This window comes from Pholis gunnellus, assembly GCF_910591455.1.
Source record: "Pholis gunnellus genome assembly, chromosome: 11".
Classification (NCBI taxonomy): Eukaryota; Metazoa; Chordata; class Actinopteri; order Perciformes; family Pholidae; genus Pholis; species Pholis gunnellus.
In genome coordinates, this window is record NC_136538.1 from 2,369,803 (window position 1) to 2,392,153 (window position 22,351).

Genomic DNA, 22,351 nt, shown 5'->3' on the forward strand with positions numbered 1-22,351 from the left:
CGGGACTATTAAACTGTCCGTCTTGTGTAGAGTGAACACTGGAGGGGGCAAAACTCCAGTGAAACGTTAAGTATAAAAAACATAGCCCTGTAAAGTTGAGTTATAATCCAAATCAAATGTGTAAGATCTGATCAGAATTTAGTTTTAAACATTTCAAAAAAGTAGCTAATATCATCAACAGAATGTGAAGAGGTTACAGTGTTGGCGTTACGTCAAAGACGTCTATGTGATGCGTAGCAGAGATGTCTACTGAAATTAGCATGCTAACCAGCTAGCCCCGGATCTGTCCTGTCTTGTAATACCACTTGTACCTTCGAGAGGTGACAGTAAGTCACTGTAGTGTCCAGTCTGTCCTCAGTCCAGCATAAGAGGACGGAGAAGTAGAGCTGCCTTCGAGGGCCTGTCAATAATGGCGATGGTCCGTCTACGCTTTGATAGTTTGTTTACTGGATGAAATCCAATGGGGCAGAAAAGAGAAACCCTCGCACCCTCACTTTATCTTTCCCACCACCGGGAGGATGCAATAGAGCATGAGGCTATGCAGGGAGAAGGTACCCTTGCTTAGCTGTTAGCTTGAATTCGGCCAGTGCTATCCCCATTAGCGGGGCTCTGATCCTGGAGGTCTGATTATAAGATAGCATTGTTTTTATTGACTGGCTCAGAAAACCTTTTCTTATGTCGTTGATGCAGAAAAAACATTTTTACAAGATTTATGTTTAAATCCTGAGATGCTTTCGGAGGCATATAATTCATTAATTCGTATTTGCTCGGTTTTTCTGCAACAGAATGATTATTGAGAAAAGTTTTCATCGAAAAAAAAATCTGCTCTTGTTTTTCTGAAATAATGAAATACCTTGAAACCCCAAGAGAAGCTCTTGTTTACTTGAGAGCTTGATTTCATGAAAGCGATGTTGTCCTGCCTGACTAGTTTAATCCACATTTGTTTTGGTTTTGGTTTGAGAGATTTAGAGGATTTTTACTTTAGTAAAGCAATACCATAATATAGAAACACTCTGTTACAAGTAAAAGTCCTGCATTCAAGGTTTTGCTTAAAGGAACATTGTGTTGCATTCAAGGGGATCTATCAGCAGAATTGGAGTATAACATTAATGATACCTCTCATATAATCGCCTGAACATTTATTAAATGGTTGGGTTTTTGATACCGTAGAATAAGCTGTTTATATCTACATAAGGACAGGGTTCTCTTCACGCAGTACACACTGCACATTTAATTAAAATGACTTAAGTAATAGCATTAAAATATGATACTCGAAGTATCAGAAGTATTCTTGCAGGATAAACCGAGCAGATTTTCCTGATGCAAACTTTTCTCAGATGTATCGATATAATTACCTCGTTCATCAGAAAAACAGGGCAAATATTGTTGTCTTATGCAACGTGAATGAACGCTTCCGTATTTGAAAAGACTGTTGCCTGCTGGTGCTGAGGCACGATAGACCCCGCCTGCCTGATGACAGGTGATGCGCCAGTCATTGAAAGCACCATTTCAGAGTGACAACAGAATTGGCCAATTGCTGTCCAAAGAAATACCGGCCACGTTGAAGAATGGACCAATGGCTGAGAGTTCTCAGATTGTTGAAGTTTAGCCGGACTTGTTTTGTTTTGGTTAGCCACCGAGACTGACGTTTTGTTAACAATGTGACTGCTAATTTACAGTTTAGTGGTAAAGATATACTAGTATCTTATATTTTATGGCAATGGGGACACTTAAGTTCATCGTTGGACAGGAAAATTCAGCGACGGAGGCCACAGTCACAGAGGTAAAAGCTAACTTAGTCGACGTTTTTTGAACAGCTAACGTTAGCTTAGTTAGTTAGCTACATTAACTTAGTTAGCCTGTTGGCTAAAACTTATTACGCCGAGTTTGACTGAACAAGTATTTTTTTTCATTATTTGGTTGCTACTTACTAGCTTGTGTGTTGATATATTAATACACGTCCCTGCTTGGAGGCCAGTTTTATTCGCCCCAACAGTTGCAAACATGGGTAATGTAACTAAAGTTAGCAGTGCTGTTGAAATAGTATATTAGAAGCTAACTCAGGTAACGTTAGCAATAACTCGTTTTGATTTCTGTTTTAACGTTAACGGAGGTGAACTGTTTAAGGAAATACAAACCCTAGTGACACTATCTAGCTAAATGTGGTTACAGATATCAAGATACAGAAGATGTATTGATCACTTATGGTATCATACTCATGCTGATGGTTCAGAGACTGAAATGGGACAACAAGGTCTGCCAGCACTAGCTCCAAATCTTGAAAACAGTGATGAATTAAGTGACACATTGGAATCTAACCTAGGTGGTTAGCTGTATTGCATTCCAAAAAAATAGTCTTTTCTTGGAGAGTATTACTTCTGCTTCAGGTAGAAATGGTAGTTTAATGTGGGGTCTCATCCACAGCAGTGGCTGCCTGTGTTACCCAGTTCCAGTGAGGTCTGAGTGATGCAGCAGTGTTTACTCAGGCAATGTGATATCTGATTCCAAAGGCTCTGCCCAGTTGGATCCAGACAAGATTTCTGGGCAACTGAGCTCAAGTTTGTTTACTTCAGCAGGAGAAGCAACAATATGTAAAACAGAGACATAAAGGTTAGAGGTGATTATTAATTAATTGGAAACAATTTTTGACAATCAGTTAATCATTTAAGTAGAGGGCAGGACTGTATCTTTTTTTTTTTTTACTGTTTAATTTCCCGACATTAAGTACCCTCAGTCAAATTTGCCTAAAGCTTGTTTAGAATGATTTGATCATTCTACAACTAGGGTTGTAATGATACACCAGTATCACGGTAATAAAATTGACGGTTATTATATCAAACTGTGTACATTTGCTTTTCTACAATATAAAAAAAAAACTAACATGAGTGTGTGTGTGTGTGAGGCAAAGGTAAAAACAGGAGCCGTCTGAGTGTGCTGTCACACACCTACAGTATGCTAATTGTAAATAATCATAGGATATTATTTAAGTAGCTCGCAGCTGATGTTGTTCATTTAGTAGATAATGTTACATGCTACAGTGCTGCTAACATGTTTTAAGTATATTATAATACATACATCAGTTTAATAATTGCGTTTTTTATTGTGATTCTGTTTTCACTCTCATTGTAACATATAATAGTAATAAAAGTGTAAACTATGATATTTTCCGAGATGGTTATTGTACCGTGACAATCTCCTACCATTACAACCCTACCTAAAATGATGGTGTTTGAATAAAAAAATGGTGCTCAAAAGTACATTACAAAGTAATCACTTTGCAAGTGTATGGTCATATTTATTATAAAAAGTAATAAGGAAAGTATTTATAATGTGCTTGCGATGCAAGAGGGTGTTATGGAAAGTTGTTTTTTTTAATGCCCTGCTCTTGGTATTTCTGTGCCAGAATGCTGTAAGTTGTTTATGTTGCCTCTTTCATCCAGTGTGTGTAACAAGAGCGGTATGTCTGTGTATTTACAGGCCAGGCTGGTGTGCCAGGGAGTAAACAATCAGAGCTACATCTGCGAGTCGGGTCACTGCTGTGGAGAGACACAGTGCTGCAGCTACTACTATGAACTGTGGTGTGAGTTACCTACCTCCCCTGGATCCAGTGATAGTGTTTGAATGGTTTCTCGTCATGACACTTGTTAAATGACATGAAGCAGGAATACAGAAAACTACAAGCGCATACATGTGTCAATAAATCAATCCATACAGCTTATACTATGTGCATTTGCTTTATAGTTGTTGGAATGCTGTACTATAACAACTATTCCAGCAATTTTTTTTTTTAATGGGTTTCTATGGAGAATATTTTCAAATCCTCTTAAACTCTTTCAACTTTCAAATCCTTCTACTTCCTCATACCTTCAGCTACAGACACCATTTCAACTTTCAAATGTTGATTAAACCCTAAGCTGTGATTGTATGTTATACTCTTTTTGATATCTTTTATACTTTTTGAACTGTCCCATTTTAACCTTTATCTCAGTCCTTTTCTGCCTTTATAATGGGTGTGTATTGCGCAGCTTAGAGTGCGTGATGTCACCGAGTGAAGAGCAGCTTCAGATTCTTGTGAAAAAAATATTTGTCTTTTGCCTTTGCCTCCACAATTTTCACTCTTCATATATATTTTTCAGATTTTACAGTAGCTAATCCTGTTCTTCTCATTAAAAAGTGATTGTGGAATCCCACAGATTTACACATTTGGCAGAAAATCACTTAATTGAGAGGAAAACCAACTTTCTGCTCCATAGAGACCAATGTTAAATCTTTCTGCAAAAACATCTTCCACAGAACACGGTACCCCATTTCTACATCGCCAGTTTAGCCACATTTTTTACACTACAGACACAATTTTCACCGGATCTGTTGTTCAACTCATACTTCCTCTGATTTATTAATATTGGAGCAATAGGAACTACGGTTATGGGGTTTTTGAGTATTTGCTTGGGAGGTGTCTGTCTGTTCTCCATGAACAGGCTGCAGGCACACAGGTGTTCGTGATTAAGGTAATCAGCAATGTTGATAAACACACAGACTCACAGACAAACATGCACATACACTTCTCTCCCTCTATCTATCTGTGTGTCTCTCATACAGTCATTCAGGTCTTGGATACTTTTAGAGGACCCCCCACCACACACACACTTATTCTAATGCTACTAATACCTCTACTTATAATATTTCTACTACTACAACAAATATTACTACTGCTGACATTTTTTAAGCCACAGAAACTGCTCTTTCAGGAGAGGGGTGATATGACTTTTCATATTTGTAATCTAATCTTTTAACTTTTTGAATTAAGCTTTTTGCAATCTTTTTTTAATTGGATATCTATGGAGAAATCTTCAAATCCTGTTAAATTTCTTCAACTTTCAAAGCCTTCTTCTTCCTCATACTTTCAGCTACAGACACCATAGTTCAACATTTCAACTAGAAGGATTTTCAGCAGTGCAGTTTAAATGCTTTCGGGCTACAACATTTTTCAGACAGGTAGTCTCCTATTTCTGTATTTTCAGCAATTTGTAATCTTTAAACTTTTTGAATTATTAAGCTTTTTCCAATTTTTTTTTTTAATTGGATTTCTATTTTCAGTAATGTTTCAGCAGTTCATTTCAGCTTTCAGCATTCCAACGCATTTTCAGCAGGAAATGCATTTTCTAGTTTTTTACTTTATCCACAAACAATACACTTTAAATGAGAGGAAATCTGAAATGCAACAAAAGGGATGACACAGATTGAGGATCTGATGTTTGATAATGATCAGGAGTTGTACCAGTTGAGCGAGTGGAGCCGGGCCCTGTGGACTAATCTTTCACCTACTTGTTTTGTTGTGCAGCTGCCCGGTTGTATCTCCTTGAAATGGCATGTGGGTGCTTCTATAACTCCCAGCCCTTCAGAACAATCTCTGGCATTTTTGATGCAAAGAATGTCCAAGCCAACCAGTGGCCAAAGATTTATTACAAAACTTAGTATTTTTTTGTTATCTCTGTCATGATGTGTGTACTGTAGTGTGTGTGTCGGAGTAAAGCACAAAGAGACAAAGAGAGGAGGTTTGAGGCGAGGAGATCTCACTCTGTAACTTCTAAACCAGGGGTCACTAATAGGTGGACCGTGGTCCGGATCTGGACCCAGACGCCGTTGTATCCGGACCCAGGACCTACAACCGATAGATAATTGATAATTATTACATTTTGACAGAGCGCTTCTTTTAACCGGCACCGCTTTTCAAGTCTTTATGGCACTCGTTCAGCGGACCAGGAAACACACCGACCAATTATATGCATTGTAAATTACATCATGTGATGCTACTCGGCCAATCAAATGTGTGTATTTTGATAAACTTCCCGACTCAAGTGAGATTTACACACACGGGGAGATGGGTGACAGAACGAGTCGTCGGAGAATAGTACGTGAGTCAGAGAAGTTATTTCACATGGCGTTCTCCAAAAAGAGAAAAGTGGTCAGTGAGACCAGAGCCTTTAACCAAGAACGGACAGTTTAAAACCAGTATGTCTCATGTGTTCAGAGACCGTGGCGATTATTAAAAGCGGTAATGTGAAGCACTACTACAAAGAGACAAAGCACAACTTTTGAGCAAACGTACCCATTGAAAGCCTTTATGAAGGCACAGAAAATAAACAGTCTAGGAGCCCAATATGATCAAAATCCTAACACATTAATTCACTGCACAACAATGATTAACAGAGAGGAATAGAACTGAAACAAGTGGTTTTAATAACCAAAGATAGAATCCCTGCACACAAATATCTCTTTTTAGAAGATGCAAAAAACATAATATCATGGTTTTCTTGGTTGACATTACTTTACCCTGAATGAACTGCATTTAAAGCTGCAGGGCAATTCAGTGAAATACATTTTTCTGAAATGAAGTACTTTATTTTAAGATGCATATTTTTCAAAAGCTTTCTGTTATTGAATTTATTCTTTAATCCAGCCTTTATTTTACTTGAAAAGAGAGAAGAACATTTATTTATGATTAGAATTATAATTCATCCAGTTCAAATTGAAAACTGACAAATATTGTTTAGATATGATTCAATTGAACTTTCTTTATTTGATTTGACAGTCAGTTGTTGACTACATACAGACCTTAATACAACTATTGGCTACTTCAATATATATGTGACTAAATGTTACTGTGATGTTCAGGACCTTTGCGTGAGGAAATTCTATCTAAATGGACCTCGCTGAAGTTTATTGAATACCCCTGTTCTAAAGCATCGATAGCAGAACCGTTAACTCCGGACCTTATCAATACTTCGGGTTTTTACTCATTTAGAACCGGGTTTCGGGGGGCATCCCTATTGACCAATTTGTTGCTGCTTTAAAGTGGTTTATACTTGGATTTGAATTCCTGTTAATCTTGAGGATCTTTTATCTTTTTAACAACTCAGCACATTTATATCTATGTATTAATTTGTTATATTTTGCTAAACAAAGTTAAGAAAGCAATGTAAAGTCAAGCTTGATATTCTTTTACACATAAAAAAAATGTTCCCAGCCCCTTCCACACAGCTTATTGATTAAACACTGATATCGGCCACACCAAAGTCCGGCTATTGCTAGGGACTGAAAAAGTCTGATTGGTGGATCCATAGTTTTGGGTGTTATTGTCATACTGTTGGTGGTGTGTTCCTGTTTTTGTTCTGGTGCTCTACACTGATCTGACACCTGCCCGCCCACCTGCTCTCATTCCCGCCTCTCTGAAGCTATGTCCACCGTCTTCCACCGGTCAGTAGACAGGAACCTGATATTATAGTATATTATCCCCTATTGGTCCCTCATGTATGTGTTTGTTTGCGTATAGAACGGGTAAGTGAGATCCAATCAAGTGGTCACGTTCTAATGCCAGGTGTGAACTGACGGGCATAGAGCTGTCCCTTGTGATCGGATCATCCAAGGTGCATGTTAATGTCTGTAAGGTCTGAACAAAGACAGATCTCACCACTTTTTCAGCAAAATAAGAATTGTTCATCAATATTTTTGTGTTGCTTTTTGTGTCACAACAACATTAAAATCTGATGTGATTTTTGGCCTATTTTGTCAATGAAAAGAATTAAGCAACAACATTTTTTTTTAAAACAGTTTATATTCGTTTTTCAGTACTGAAGCTGAGATTTTGACAGTATATACAGGACTGTCTCAGAAAATTAGAATATTGTGATAAAGTTCTTTATTTTGTGTAATGCAATTAAAAAAACAAAAATGTCATGCATTCTGGATTCATTACAAATCAACTGAAATATTGCAAGACTTTTATTCTTTTAATATTGCTGATTATGGCTTACAGCTTAAGAAAACTCAAATATCCTATCTCTAAATATTAGAATATCATGAAAAAGTATACTAGTAGGGTATTCAACTAATCACTTGAATCGTCTAATTAACTCGAAACACCTGCAAGGGTTTCCTGAGCCTTGAAAAACACTCAGCTTGGTTCAGTAAACTAAATCACACGTATGGGGATTATCACAATATTCTAATTTTCTGAGACAGTCCTGTATATATATATATATATATATATATATATATATATATATATTTTTTTTTATTATTATTATTTTTTCTTTACACTTTGCACCATTTGTCTAGATATGTATTAAGTGTGTTCTGTACTGTGGGCTCCCTGCAGGGTTCTGGCTGGTATGGACTCTGATCATTATCCTGACGTGCTGCTGCGTCTGTCAGCACTGGCGCTCCAAGCAGCGTTTCCAGCAGCAGCGCCGGCAGAATGAGATCAACCTCATCGCGTACCGAGAGGCTCACAACAACTCCCAGCTACCCCTCTATCTCAGTGAGAGTCTGGCACGCTGCTGCCTCTGCACATTCCACACATAGCTAGGTTCTACGTCTGACACATTGTACATGTTTGCAAGTCCAATGAGCAACAAGTTGTCAAACCTTCACTCACAAACTCCATCTACAACACACAAGACTGAACTTAGCTTCACATTTACTTGTACTATTGTAGTACAATGCTCAAATCTCTATACGTGTAGGTTCTCAGTCCTTGATTTGTGTAAAAATACATTCTCAAATTCAGCTGAAGATAATGAGGCTTTAGCAGTCAGCAGAGGAAGACAAATAAAGTGGGTGTCTTTAAGAGTTACAGTCGTGCGTACAAAATTCCTGCAAAAACACAACATAGAGCTGAGAGAACTGAAGAGTTGGGGATCTTTGACCCCTTTTTCACTTAAATCATGTCATTTGATTAGTGCAGCTTTAAACCCTACAGTCCTTTAAGATCATGAGAATGTTGGAGTAGAAAAACTAAATGGAATTAAGCTTAGCTAAACATCCTCAGTCATTGTACGCGACTGAGGTCCAATCCCAATCTCCACACTGACGAACTCTTGGACTTTGAGGCACGCTCCCGAAACGTCCACGTGGGTTTAGGGATGTTCGCCCTGTCGAATCGTCAAGTGTTTTTTGGGGCTCTCTCGCCGACATTTTTAACTTTTTATGAACACTTTCCGCAAGTCTGCAGAAATGCAGACTTTGCCCAAGGGAATTGCCCACAATTCATATCAATGTGACATTAAACACGGGGTTACCTGGGGGGGGGGAACGGGAAAATGTTCAGCCTGAATTTACAGACACATTAACAATATACATTTTTTACCACAATAAATAAATCTTTATTCTTATCCTTAAGATGGTTCATAAAAACACATGAAATCAGAGGTATGCTAATCGATTCATTTTGTTATTGAAGCTCTTTTGACAAAAAAACAAGGAAATAGTTATTTGACAATTACCTCTCATCTTGTAAGGCCAGAGCCTGGAATACGCTCTAATCAGGGAGTCAAAAAAAATTATTATAATACCCACAGTTTATGACGTTGTCAAGGTAACATGATATGTCGCAGCAAAGTGTTTTTGTATATTATTTCAAGCCCTTGCAGCCTCTCACACTCAACCATTTAACAGGTGACGTCAGTTAAGTCCCTGAGGATTCCGGGTTTAAGGCTTTAGGGGGGACACTGAGACTCGTCTTTCATTCTTGTCTGTATTGTATCATTCTCCAGGATTCCTGCCCACCTACCTGCTGCCGGCCTATGAGGAGGTGGTTAACCGTCCCGTCACGCCGCCTCCCCCCTACACCCCTCTGCAGTCAGCACCCCCACCCACGGACCCACCTGAGGAATCTCCCCGCCTCCACCTTGCCATCTCCGTACCCGGCGACGCGCCACTTCCCACCACTTCGGAGGTCGCGCAGACCCATCTCCACAGCGCTCACAATCCCAGCAAGGACTCGACGCCGGGCAGGTACCGGCGCTTCACGGGGGACTCCGGGATCGAAGTGTGCGACGGCCAGGAGCTGTGGGATCAGCGCAGCCTTTTAGAGACGGAGGAAGAGACAGTGGAAGAGGGTGCGGGTCAAACGGAGGACCCGTGCGATAGCTGCGGTCTCGACTCCTTTGAGCGCAGCCACGTTAGCGATACAGTCATTCATGAAAACACAGATAGACACACGGCTGTGGAGACAGAGCCACAGTCTCTTAGGTAATCCGCAATGATGTCTTTTAATCTGCAGCGGTCATTGATAACAATGTCACACCTTTGGTGCTCAGGGGTTTGGTCTGTTTGATTAACACCGGTGTGTGTGACAGGCCTGGAGACGAATGGCAGGTATGAGTACATATTTTGACTTTCTAAAAATGTAAAGTTACATGATGCAACTTCAGGTTTGAAGCAGACGGTATGTTTTTAGCCTAGCTCCTCTCCGCTCCCCTTCGTTTAAAAGTTGAAGTTTGGACAGTTGCTCATGTTGACGAGCTGTCTGCTTTGAAATGTTCTCCTGCCAGGAAGCAGCATTGATGTTCATGTTTTTTTTCACATTTACTTCAACGGTTCTTTGCTCAGTGGTTCTCTGAGTCGCAGAGCCCCATGTAACTGGAGGGGCTGTCGCTCTGTCACTGACTGTAGCATTAGACTAGATTATACCATGGTAGCTCAAACTCGACCAATACTTTGGTTTTTGCAGATGTTGATACTTGAGGAGTTATTTTTTTTCTGAACCAAAATGCATAATGACGATAAATTATCCTTAATTTAAAAAGATGTTTGTTACAAAAATACCAAACATGAACTCTTTTTTTCCCTTAAATTTGATTTCAACCAGACTGAGTGTAAAAGCAATTATGTAATGTAATGTAAACCACCTCAAACAGTTCTTTTTGATTGTGGCTTATATGCTGATACTGATATATCCATAAACCGTACTATTATCTGTTACTGTTATCTTTTCAATATCTCAGGGTTGTAGTATGCCATGTAGGGCATTATCGTTCTTCAGCATCAATGTGATGAAGTACCTCAAGTTGTTGGGTATTTTTGCTGGATTCTTTTTTTTGTGCCACAAACAGACTATTCTGGCTGGTTGCTGTGTCCATAACAGCTATATGTGGGTCTCATCCAATTTGCCCACAAGTTTTAAAGTTAAACTGGTAACTCAACTCCGTGCTACGTTTGGTGTAACTTATCGGTGTCAAAACTGCAGCCTAAGAGCCACACCGGCAACATTCTGTAGCTATGTTGTCCATGGAGTTTTCAACCCGCCTGTCAACTTCACAGACAAACCTATAAAACAACTTCTACCTGTTGGACTCTGGTGTCTTCAGCTAGGCCTCTGTCGCAGACATATTCTGAATCTATAATTACACAAGACTTTGTTAAGTCACACTTAATACACGTAAGCGTTGCAATAATAATGCCACACACGGAGACAACATTCAGTTTCGCAGGACCATGTGAGCTGATGATAGAGCTACAGCCCCCAAAAACATCCACTTCTGTCCGCTCATTGTGAGATGCATATCGTAGCTTTCAAGGGCAATTGTCATATGATTGATTCTTTCATATTGATGGCGACATGTTTGCTCTGATCAGAAGGATTTAAAGTCAAGTCAGCGAGACTTGACTTTAGTAAATGATTGAGCACTTAATGTGTTACATTTTTGCAGGACTGGGTCAGAATTTACAGGGATCTCATTTCGAGATGCCATAGTGCCATAACGTGTAGCCTTATATAGCCTTTTGAGTAGAAAGTATTTAGGTGAACTTGATCACAGCTCTAGAGTCTCTTGGACTTAGAGTTAACTTAAGTAACCCTTCAGTACACCCAATGATGGATTCATTGTCATTTAATTCATGTACCTTTAGATATGCAAACGAGAACATCTCAACATGTTGCTGTCAGTGTGTTTATTCTGCAAAAGGACACACAGGTTTGTGTCGGTAGTGTGTTGTTCCACGAGTGTGTGTATGCAAAGGGCATGACTGACTGAAGCACTCCATGGCCCAATCCCAATCTCCACACTCACACGTGAGGGTTTAGTTCTGTCCCACTGTCAGATCATCAGTGTTTGAGGGCTCTCTGGTAGACATTTTGAGCCCTTTATGAACCCGTTCCGTAAATCAGCATTAGATGCAGACTTTTCCCAATGGCATTACCCACAATTCATTGCAGTGGGGCGTTAAACACAGGGTAACCAATAAAAGCGCGGAGACGTAAAATAAAAGGTAAACAAAGAGGACGGCACAGGTATGTTCAGCACGTTATATTAAATTTACACAGAAACATTAAGGGTTAAAGATGGAACAAAACAAATTAAATCAGGAAATGTTCATTAAAAATTTAATTTTGTCATTGAAGCCGTTTTGAGAGAAACGAGTAAATAGATGATTTTAAATGACCTCTCATCTTGTGAGGAAAGAGCCTGGAAGACGTTCAAATCAGGGAGTACAAAGTATAAAATACCCATAATTGGTATTTATTGATATGTTGCAGCAAAGTGCTGTCCCATTTGTATTTACACCATTTCAAGCCCTTACAGTCTCTCACACTCAACTACTTACGCCAGTAAGTCCCTGAGGGTTCAGGGTTTGAGGCTTTAGAGGGCATTCATTGGGATTGGGCCCATGTATAAAATGTGTCCTTCCGGTGCACCGAGGGGACTTTTCTCCAACTCAGATGTGCACTTTTCCACACATGCAGCATTGAATAGTGGTCTTCAGCACCCTGTGCTACACTCTGTATATATGCTCTTTATAAACTGCTAAATACAAATTATATTTTTCTGTCGCATTTTTGTATAAAATATGGTTATTAAAAGTTACGGAGGACACTTGGCTACTGTCCTTTGTTTTTTAAGCAAAGTGAAGCTTTATTTATGCAACCCACTATTCTAGCAGAGATCCATTGAGCCTCACAAACATAAATCAAGCTGTACACTATATGTTGATACTATACACAGTGTATACAGTACGTGTATATATACTATACATGTGTATACTGTATATACACTATAGACAGTATGTGTATATTGTACAGTGTACACTATGTATATGCAATATACATAGTGTATACTTTATGTGTATATTATAAACTATATGTATATACTATACACAGCGTATGTGTATATATACTGTGTATGTATATATACTATACACAGTGTGTATGTATACTGTGTATGTATATATACACAAACACTCACAGTGTATACTGTATGGTAAATGGACTGTACTTGTATATCCACAGTTTACACTACATGTCACCATTCACAGCTACGGGAGGGGTCCAAGGACACATGGACTAGCGGAGCCGGGGATCAAACCGCCGATCCTCTGATTGAAGGACAGGCCTGCTCTACCATTTACCCACAGTCGCTCCACATAATATTATATTACAATATGCTATACACAGTGTATATGTACTAAATACTGTATACTGTATGAACTATACACACTACACTGTATATATACTATAAACACTGTAAATTGTATGTATATACTAATATGGTGGTAATTGTAAATTAATTAAAGGTCAGTTTATCGGTTCGCTCTCATCACGGCAGCAGTAAACCCTTCCTTTTCCAGTGCAAGTGGAGGAGACCTAACATTGTTAGGATATTTTTTTTTTATTTTCACCACCGCCAGTTTTGGGCAGTCCAGTGAATTTATTTAGTTAATTTTCTTATAACTTTATGCACCTGCCATCACCAGAGGTGAGCCTGCTTGAAAGTATTGATAGAGGAGTACATTGTCAGTAGACAAGAGACTTTCCCCAGTCATTCATTAAAGCCAAAGCACCATTATGTATTGCATTATCCAGACCTCATGATGTGCTTCGGCCCACTTATTCGCTTGTGGACTCTACGTTTTGAAAGTAAGCACACATACTTTAAACAGCGTGACTTCAAGAACTTGTGCTCCACTCTAAGTGAAAGACATCAGTTACTACAAGCTTAAGCACTGGTGCTGTGTTCCCACCACCTATAGTTGTTGAAAGAAGTTCACATTTCTATGTAAATGACTACAACGACAAGATAAAACAATCTGTTGCACACCTTTGTGTGCTACCATCTGACACGGTCTCTGCACACAAAGTTCAAGTACACTTTACAAAAAGAACATGTGAGTTGTGTTGGAACAAAATGATGAGGGACTGGTCTTTGGTAAGATTAAGTTGATTCTCATTACCAAAAGTACCCTGGTATATTTTGTGACTGAAAAATACCAGTCAGTCTTTCTAGTCGACCAAGTGCATTGTCTATCCAACACAGATAGACAACATACTTTTGTATTACACAGGAAGAGCTAAAAGACTATTACCCTTTGCCAGAATACAGTATGTCTGTAATTGCATTGCACCATTCTGTCCCATCCCTAGCGTAATGTCTGACGACACCCATGAAAGGCACACACTCCCAAGTCTTCCTGAAGAAAAGATAAAGTTATTGATCGAAAAGCCGTTACTGCAGGGAGTAGAAAGCAGACAAGACCTGAAATATGTACAAGAGGAGGACATGGTGGACTTCATCAGGCCCATCCAGTGTAGGAAACTTCTTGATTGCTGGAAATTACAAGGTAAACAATGAAAAAGAAACAATTGGTGAGAGTAAGACATTTGCTACATCCACACTATTCCATTTTTAAACGAAAATGGAGTTTACAAACAAAAACTGGACATCGGGTGTCGATGTAAACAGGAAGTAGATTGATTGCTTAGTTAAAAAAAATATGACAGAGTAATAAAGTATCATAAATAATGAAAGGTCGTGTTTGATACTTGAGATCTCTAAAATCTTCCTCTATGAACTCAAACAGACAGTTTTAGAAGTTTTATTTTTCAGACTTAGTTACAGCGCTGCGGGTCTCTCTCTCTCACATATCAAATTTACTTTAAAATCAACACTTACACGTAACAGTTTGCTAGATTATGATCCATAAATGTGGTCAACACATGTCTGTCACTCGTTCCCTCTCGGTTTCGTTGTTGTCTGTTCTCATTCGTATCTCTGCTGGTGGCCTCTGAACCCTAGGCCTATTTTTAGCCCTGTGCTCGAAAATGTCCTATCCTTAAGCAAAGGTTCTTATCTCTCTAACTACAAGGTCTATTTGAATAATTTAAATGGCAAAATAACACAAATAAATGTGAGCTTTGTTAATATGTGTACATATCATTGTATATGTTACTGGTAAATGCTGAAACGAATGTTACACACAGCTCAAATTGAACATTTTCAGGTTCGTTTTTTTTTTTTGTGCCTAAAAAGCACTTCTATTGATTTTAAATGATGCACAGGCAGGCCTAAACTCTCCCAAATCATATCACAACATGTCAGCAGTCTTTTTGAAAAACAATTGGCTTTGATAGAGTGAAGTATGCCTGAGAAATCAATGCCGGTGTACAGGTCTGCTGAGGTCAGCCAACGTCAATTCTGATTTTGGAAACAGCCGATATAGTTGTTTTATTGTACTTTTAAATACTATCTAACTTTATATTTCACTTCTTCTTTTATCACTAATAGTGTTCAATCTAATCTAATTTTGAGAGCCTGGGCCATATGAAAACTTGTAAAATATGGCTCATTTTCGTCAGAATTTCAGTTTGAAGTAATGTATTTGAACCTAACACAGCCTGTGATTGGCCGATTTGCGCAATTCCCACAGATTTTAACTCAGCAGAGTATGGGCAGTGTAGTCATTGGTTCTTTGAGTTGTTTACAGAATTTTAAGCCAATAAAATAATCGAAAACTGTGATCCGCCCCCATGGGTCAAACCCATTGGCCAAAACTGAAATTATTACTCATTCGTCATAGAAGCTCGTCAGAGACTCAGTTTTTTCCACAGAACGAGCAGAGAGACATGGCGAAATGGCGGCACGGATTATTTATTTATTTTTTTCGATTTTCATCCAGGAAACATCTAAAAGGTACGGAGCGTTTCAATGTTTATGATGATGGGCTGAGTTGATATCTGTGGCAGATCAATAGTAATGTTATCATCGTTTAAAGTAGAATAATTTGGAGGAGATAGTTCGATGCAGTTTGTTGTGCTCGTGCTCCTGGATATGAAGTGTGTGTGTGAAAGTGTCGTAGATCGCGGCTGGGATCGATAACGGTGAACATTGCTCGCCTTCTCCTGGCGAGAAATAGGTGAAATTGTGGTAGTACTTGAAGTACTTTGTGTATATATACGTTTTTGAGTGATTAAAATAGGTTACATGGTCCATTTGATCAGAATCTCTTCGTCATGTAGGTTTTTGAAATATTTTAAAATATAATTTCATTCGTTCTCAAAAGTGATTTGTACTACATGTGTACACTCTTCGCCCCCCCTCTAATCCCCCATTTGGGGAGGTTTTAACTATCTGTCCTACTGGAGAGCAATTACTGTGTTGTTCCTTTACATTTTATCTGCGGACTTCACAATAGATGTGCAGAACAAAATAAGCATTAATAAGTACAGGAAAGTCCTCCGTTTTGTGTCCATCACCCTCCCTAAAGCCGCTAACCGTGACTTCAGACGCCCGCTCTGTAGGGCTGATAACGCCGCTGGTCACACTGCTCGCTAATCGCTCCATTAACAGCTGCTTTCTCCGCAAAAATGCAGACTTTAACTGAACAACAGCTGCTAGTAAAGACAACAAGGTCAGCAACACCTGTAAGCAGTTGTCCATGTTAAATTAACCTGGTAGTCGATCGGTAATCAATGTTGTTGTTTGTGAGCTTCCGGGTAAGGGTCACGTGATAGGGGTGTGACGAATCAGGGAAGGACACGTCATGACTGCTAAGAACCAATCAAGTAGCGAACGCGGGTGTCGGCATCATGGGTTTCAAAATGTATCCGTTTTTGACCGTCCACAAGAAAACACAACCCCGGAGTTTTCAAACGTATCCGTCCTCAGGAGCGTTTTCAAACTCCTCTGTTTTCGGTGCTGGAAAATGCCGGCGTAGTGTGGACGCTCAGTGTAAATGTAGCAAAACATATGCGTTTTCAAATGGAAACGGAGTAGTATGGACATGGTTGTGTTCTTCTTTTTTCAGATCAAATAAATAGTGCTGTGACCCCACCTCGGCAGCTGTCCTCAAGCACCTCACCTGATAGCCCTTCATGGTCAAGCAGCCCCATGTCCTCTCCTCAACCATCTCCACGCCCACATAAAGAAAAACTGGCTTGAAGCCTTTCAGGAGAGCTGGAACAAAATGCCCCCGGATTTGCTGTCTACAGTTAAGAGTGGTAAGAGGCCCTCGCCATCTGACAGATTGTGAGAGTGTTAGTCGATGAAATGAGAAAGTACGAAGCTAACCCCACAAGAGCACAATGCCTCATCATCACCAGAAACGTGATAAGACAATACCCCAAATCCTTTGCTGATACCATAGACGATGTTAAGACAATGATTGGTGGAGGCTATGAATCACTTCTGAGCCAGGTTAAAGTACGCGTAGAGCACTTGAACAGGAACAACACTCTTGCTTGACATAGAGCATCAAAGGATGCCACAGGGGCTATCCCAGCCCGAGGACCAGCAGACAGCTATGGGTGCATAAGATGGCAGCCAGAGCTACCACCTGAGGAAACTGAAGATAGCCTTGAAGGTTTGACACAAAAGATGACAAATATCTTTAGAGATGAAGGTTTGGCGGGTGCAGGAAGGGAGGAAATAAACAATTTGATGGAGAAAACGTATTCTCTGCAACGCAAATAGATCAATGCAACACCAGCCACCCCTCCGGAGGACTTTAAAAGTCAGTGGCCCTTACTTTCTGCCGAGGAGCATGTGTGCACACCAGTGGCGGGCCGTGGATTTTATACCTGGGCCTTCAGTGCTGTTCTACACTTCTAATAACCTCATTATGACGTCACAGCTACTACGGGTTATTATTTGTTTCGTGTAAAAGCCGCATATTCACATAACACTGCAACATTTGACAAATGAAATAAAATGTTACATGAAGTTCAACACCTAGCATACAAAACACGAAATGCAGAGTGCAGATACATGAATACGAGCATGACGGGACGCTGCGTCATTAACGGACAATATAGTCCAAATCAATGTAACACAATGACAAACTCACAAGAGCAGTCGCATATATTCATATGACAACAAAGCAACAAATCAATCCAGCAGACCTGCAGCGGATCGACGCATTCCACCACACGAGCACGAGCCATTCAAATATTATTCATAAAAACGCCACGATAGACAAATGAACAGTAGTAACTGTAGAGGTAAACAAACGAACTTCACTTACCAAATGCTGTCTATCCTCCTTTCTTTGTTGACAAAGAGTTTAATCCCAGTACATCAGTTCCAGTAAGAAGTCCTTCTCGATTCATCGATGCCAGTCGAGCCTCCACAGTTGTATTTCGCCGGTCGTCGTCGGTCTTCCGCCGCAGTTCGGTTGTCGTCTTCGACCGCCGTTCGATTGTCTTCTGCCGCCGGTCGGTTGTCCGTCTTCCGCCGCCGCGGTCGTCTTCGGCCGTGGACCGGCGAAGGGCGGGCCACGGTTGTGGAGCTGTTTCCCTGCGAACGTGGTCGTTGAGTTGTAGATCCACTCGAGTCTCTCCAAAAGTACCGACGCTCAGTTAAAATGAAACACATTCCCAGCCATAACATGTGCAACGCTTCTCCGACGCTGCATACAAATCCTTTTCCTGGCTGGGTCAGGGCTGCTAGCTGTGTGGTCATTTCTTACTATGTCCAGTTTGTTCAGAAATGTCCTTCTTGAGAAAAGTGTTCCCAGTAACTCCGCCACTAAATCCGTTTGTCCTCCTCCTTCCGCCATTTGATATTCAAAAAACAAAGCTAGGTAAAATGTCTTTCAAATATTTCCACTTGAACTCTGTCTGCTACAACCAAAGCTCTGCTAGCAAGCATTATGTTTCGCGGGCACATAGTCACGTGCCCGCCCACTGACCAATCACAGCACACTCTGCACCTTGCGGCAGAGAGGCATCTGGACTCTGAGCTGCAGTAATGCTGACGTCACTGTAGGCCTGCAAACCGCTCTGGTGCGTCCATGAATCCCAAACTAAAGATCTGATTGGTTGAAGACTATGTCAATCAACAATATCGTCCCCATTCACTTAAACTGCACATGGATTCACTGGTGAGTCTGCAGGCCTGGGGCCTCTCTTCTTACCTAGAGACACAGAGGTGAAATCTGATTGGATAAAAGCTCTACTTAAAACAAGCTGCACTGGAAGCAGAGCAACTGAGGAGCACAGTAGCTGTGCAATGAGAAAATAAGATAATGGGAAAAATATTTTTTTAAATTATAATACATATAAGAAATATGTATTTAAGAAAAAATATTAAATTATAAAATAGCTATAACTTTGTGATTCTGTTTAGGCCAGCAGAGAAGGCTTTGCAGGCCCTGACGGCCCGCCACTGGTGCACACGTTGAACTGCTATAGACATTCGCATCCTGAGAATAATGGAGGCATTTCCTGAAGACCAGGGCAGAATCATCTCAGAATACTTCAAGGCAAATCCCAGCAACGAGGAAGTGAAGAAGGTCCTTTCCCACGAAAACGGTATAACATTCCCTTATGTTCAGGATCTACTGATGGCACACTTCAAAGAACAGAGAGATGTCCTGATCTTGCAGGCAGATCTGTGTATAACTGATAACTTTATTTCAGATAAGCCTTTAAAAGTATTTAAATATAATGAGTGGACCATAGTCCATCTTTTTAAATTATTTTCATAAAAGTGAAATTGATGGCAACCATAGTTAAAACATTGTTGAATTGTATTAACATTAACTTAGAACGGCAATGATATTTTTGTCTCCTACACAGATATTTTTGTCTCAGACACAGCGGCGACTGTGAAGACACCCTTTGCCCTCGGTTGATCAACCCTAGGTACTAAGCCCCACAGCTTTAGTGAGTTCAGTTGTAGTGAGTTTTTTTCTTATATACTGTATATAATACACACACCTTTACATTTTTGTAAATAGATACTAATTCATAAATAGCTTAGCATGAATAAATGGTTAAGTTAATACATAGTTTTAGATAGTTATTAAACAGTTGAGTCTCTATAATACAGACGCAGGTTGTAGAATAATATTTTCTCTGGTATGTCAGTAGTTTGTGTTTCTCTATTTTTCTCCACTGATTAGGGCAGGGGTCGGCAACCTGCGGCTCCGGAGCCGCATGCGGCTCTTTGGCCCTTCTGTTGCGGCTCCCTGAGTCCTCCGTCCACACGGCGTAGAAGTATTGTTTTCGAGATGATCTCCGTCCAGACTTAAACGCCTGAAAACAAATATCACATGACTATTCACGTACACTGGGCATGCAGTGTTGTATTCGCGTAACAGCAGCAGCTGTTTTCTGCCTCTGTTGCCAGATTCGTCAAACATTCACAAACATATTGCTGGAGATCTAAAAGCCACATCTCATATATATTGCGGGGATTACGATTGTATAAGTGAGCATTACATCACAGCCACGTATGAAGAAATACATTGAAGAAAATATATTTATGGAAAGATCGCATCAACCTGGATTCGAACCCTGTCGAGCAAAATAGTAATATATCCAAGAAAAGCAGCGCTACGTGATCCGCCACTTGTATCTTACGTCCTAATTCGCCTTTTCTTGTAGGTCACTGATCATGATTTGCAGACCTCCACCCTCGTTAACCTATCGATGGATAAATCCAAATGAAGAAAAGTCACGGAGGAAAATAGAGAGTTTAATTCTGCATGGACGTATTAATTTGCTTTCACTGCCAACGATGCCAACCTGAATGCTTGATATGTGGTGAGAACTTTGACATCAAATAGCTTTTGCGGCTCCAGACACATTTTATTTGGTGGAAAATAGGGCAAAATGGCTCTTTGGATCGTAAAGGTTGCCGACCCCTGGATTAGGGTGTCCTTATAGCTTGTAAAAATGTAAATAGTTCGTCTGATCTTCTCTGTCCCTTTGTAGATTTTCAAAGTGTATGTCCTTGTAGTGATTTTGTGATTATTTGGCTAAAGATGTCTCTATTAAGAGACAGTTACTAGGGGGGTCACGTGATGCAGCGAAGCTAGGTAGACACTGGCCCAGAGGCTCTTCAAACAAATCCATTTTAAAACCTTTTAAAACACCCAAACTCAGTCCCAACCTGGTCGGACAGCTTTATTATGGTCCGAAGAACCAGAAACAAACAACTAAACTCAGCTGGTGAGCAAACTCTGACATCTATTGACAAAACAACTCCAGAGAATAGCGACGAAGAAGTTCATGTCATGGCGGCGGCGGCACAAGAGCACATGGACGGTGTGAAAGACTCCCTCATTCTTCAAGAGATACGAAACGGTAATCAAGCTCTCTCCAGTAAACTCGACTCTAAAACCGCAGAAATTAACCAATCAATCTCTGGACTGAAAACGATGCTGGATACACTGAGCACCCGCATAACCGAAGCGGAAGACCGCATTAGCAAGCAGAGGACCAGTTGGTGGGCCTAGATTCTCGCGTCCAAAAACTAAGTAAAGAAAATGACTTTTTACTGGAGAAAGTCGACCAGCTGGAAAACTACAGCAGACGCAACAATATACGTGTCGTTAACCTGAAGGAGAACTGTGAGGGAAACGACCCTGTGAACTTTTTTACCCAGTGGATCCCAGCCACTCTCGGACGAGGGCATTTCACTGAGCCGCTGATCATAGAGCGAGCACACCGAGCTCTTACACACCGTCCACATGCAGACCAGAGACCGAGACATGTATTGATACGCCTGCTTCAATACCAAGACTGGGACAAAATCCTGCGCATCGCCACACAGAGGTCAAAAGAGAACAACGGCCCCGTCATGTATGAAGATAAGCCTGTGTTGTTTTTTCCTGACCTGAGTGCCAGCTTGATGAAACGAGCTTCGATCCAAGGACATCCTGTTTGCCCTGCTTCATCCTGTAACACTGAGGATCACACTTCCCGACGGAAGAAGAAAATTCTTCAAAACACCAAAAGAAGCGGCGGCATTCCTGCGCGACTCCCCGGGACAAACTTAACGGACCAGGCGGACGGAACTAACAGGTCGATGAAACCTAGACACGCAGCGGCAGCTCTCAGGAGCTGCCTATCTTTAGCACTGCCGTCACTCTTCTTATGCTATAGATGTTGAGATAAAGTAAGTGATGGCAGCAAGTTTACTTCTGATAGATTGGTTTCATATTAACCCACCCTGCTTGCGTTCTACTTATTTCAGAAAAGGGTGTTTTCAGCATTTGTTATAATTTCTTGTTACACTTAAAATTGGATACTATACATATTGTAAAACTCTTTCTCAGACAGAGCCTTGGGCTGGTTTGTATGTTTCTGAACCAGCCAGAGATGTCATACTTGACAAGTGCAAAGTGCACAACCCAGTTTGATAGGGAAGATAGTGTCAAACGTTCAGGATTAGGCACTTGGGGGGAAGAGGGGTGGGTGAAGGGGTTTGTTTTCTTCGTTAATGTTGGTGCTATGGTTTATCTTTTTTTATTTTTTTTATTTGATCACAGGAGATACACTGGCTCTTGCACA

The 22,351-nt window shown here is 40.4% G+C and overlaps 1 protein-coding gene across 1 annotated transcript in view; it reads left to right on the top strand.

The window, feature by feature from the left end:
- fbxw4 (F-box and WD repeat domain containing 4) overlaps nucleotides 1-12,656 on the top strand; it is a 69,256-nt gene extending 56,600 nt beyond the window's left edge. Inside the window, exons 9-11 of the mRNA XM_079168913.1 lie at nucleotides 3,478-3,580; nucleotides 8,159-8,320; nucleotides 9,555-12,656. Coding sequence (XP_079025039.1) covers nucleotides 3,478-3,580; nucleotides 8,159-8,320; nucleotides 9,555-10,036 — 747 coding nt within the window. The 3' untranslated portion in view covers nucleotides 10,037-12,656. The remainder of the gene's footprint in view (nucleotides 1-3,477; nucleotides 3,581-8,158; nucleotides 8,321-9,554) is intronic.
- The last annotated feature ends 9,695 nt before the right edge of the window (nucleotides 12,657-22,351 follow it).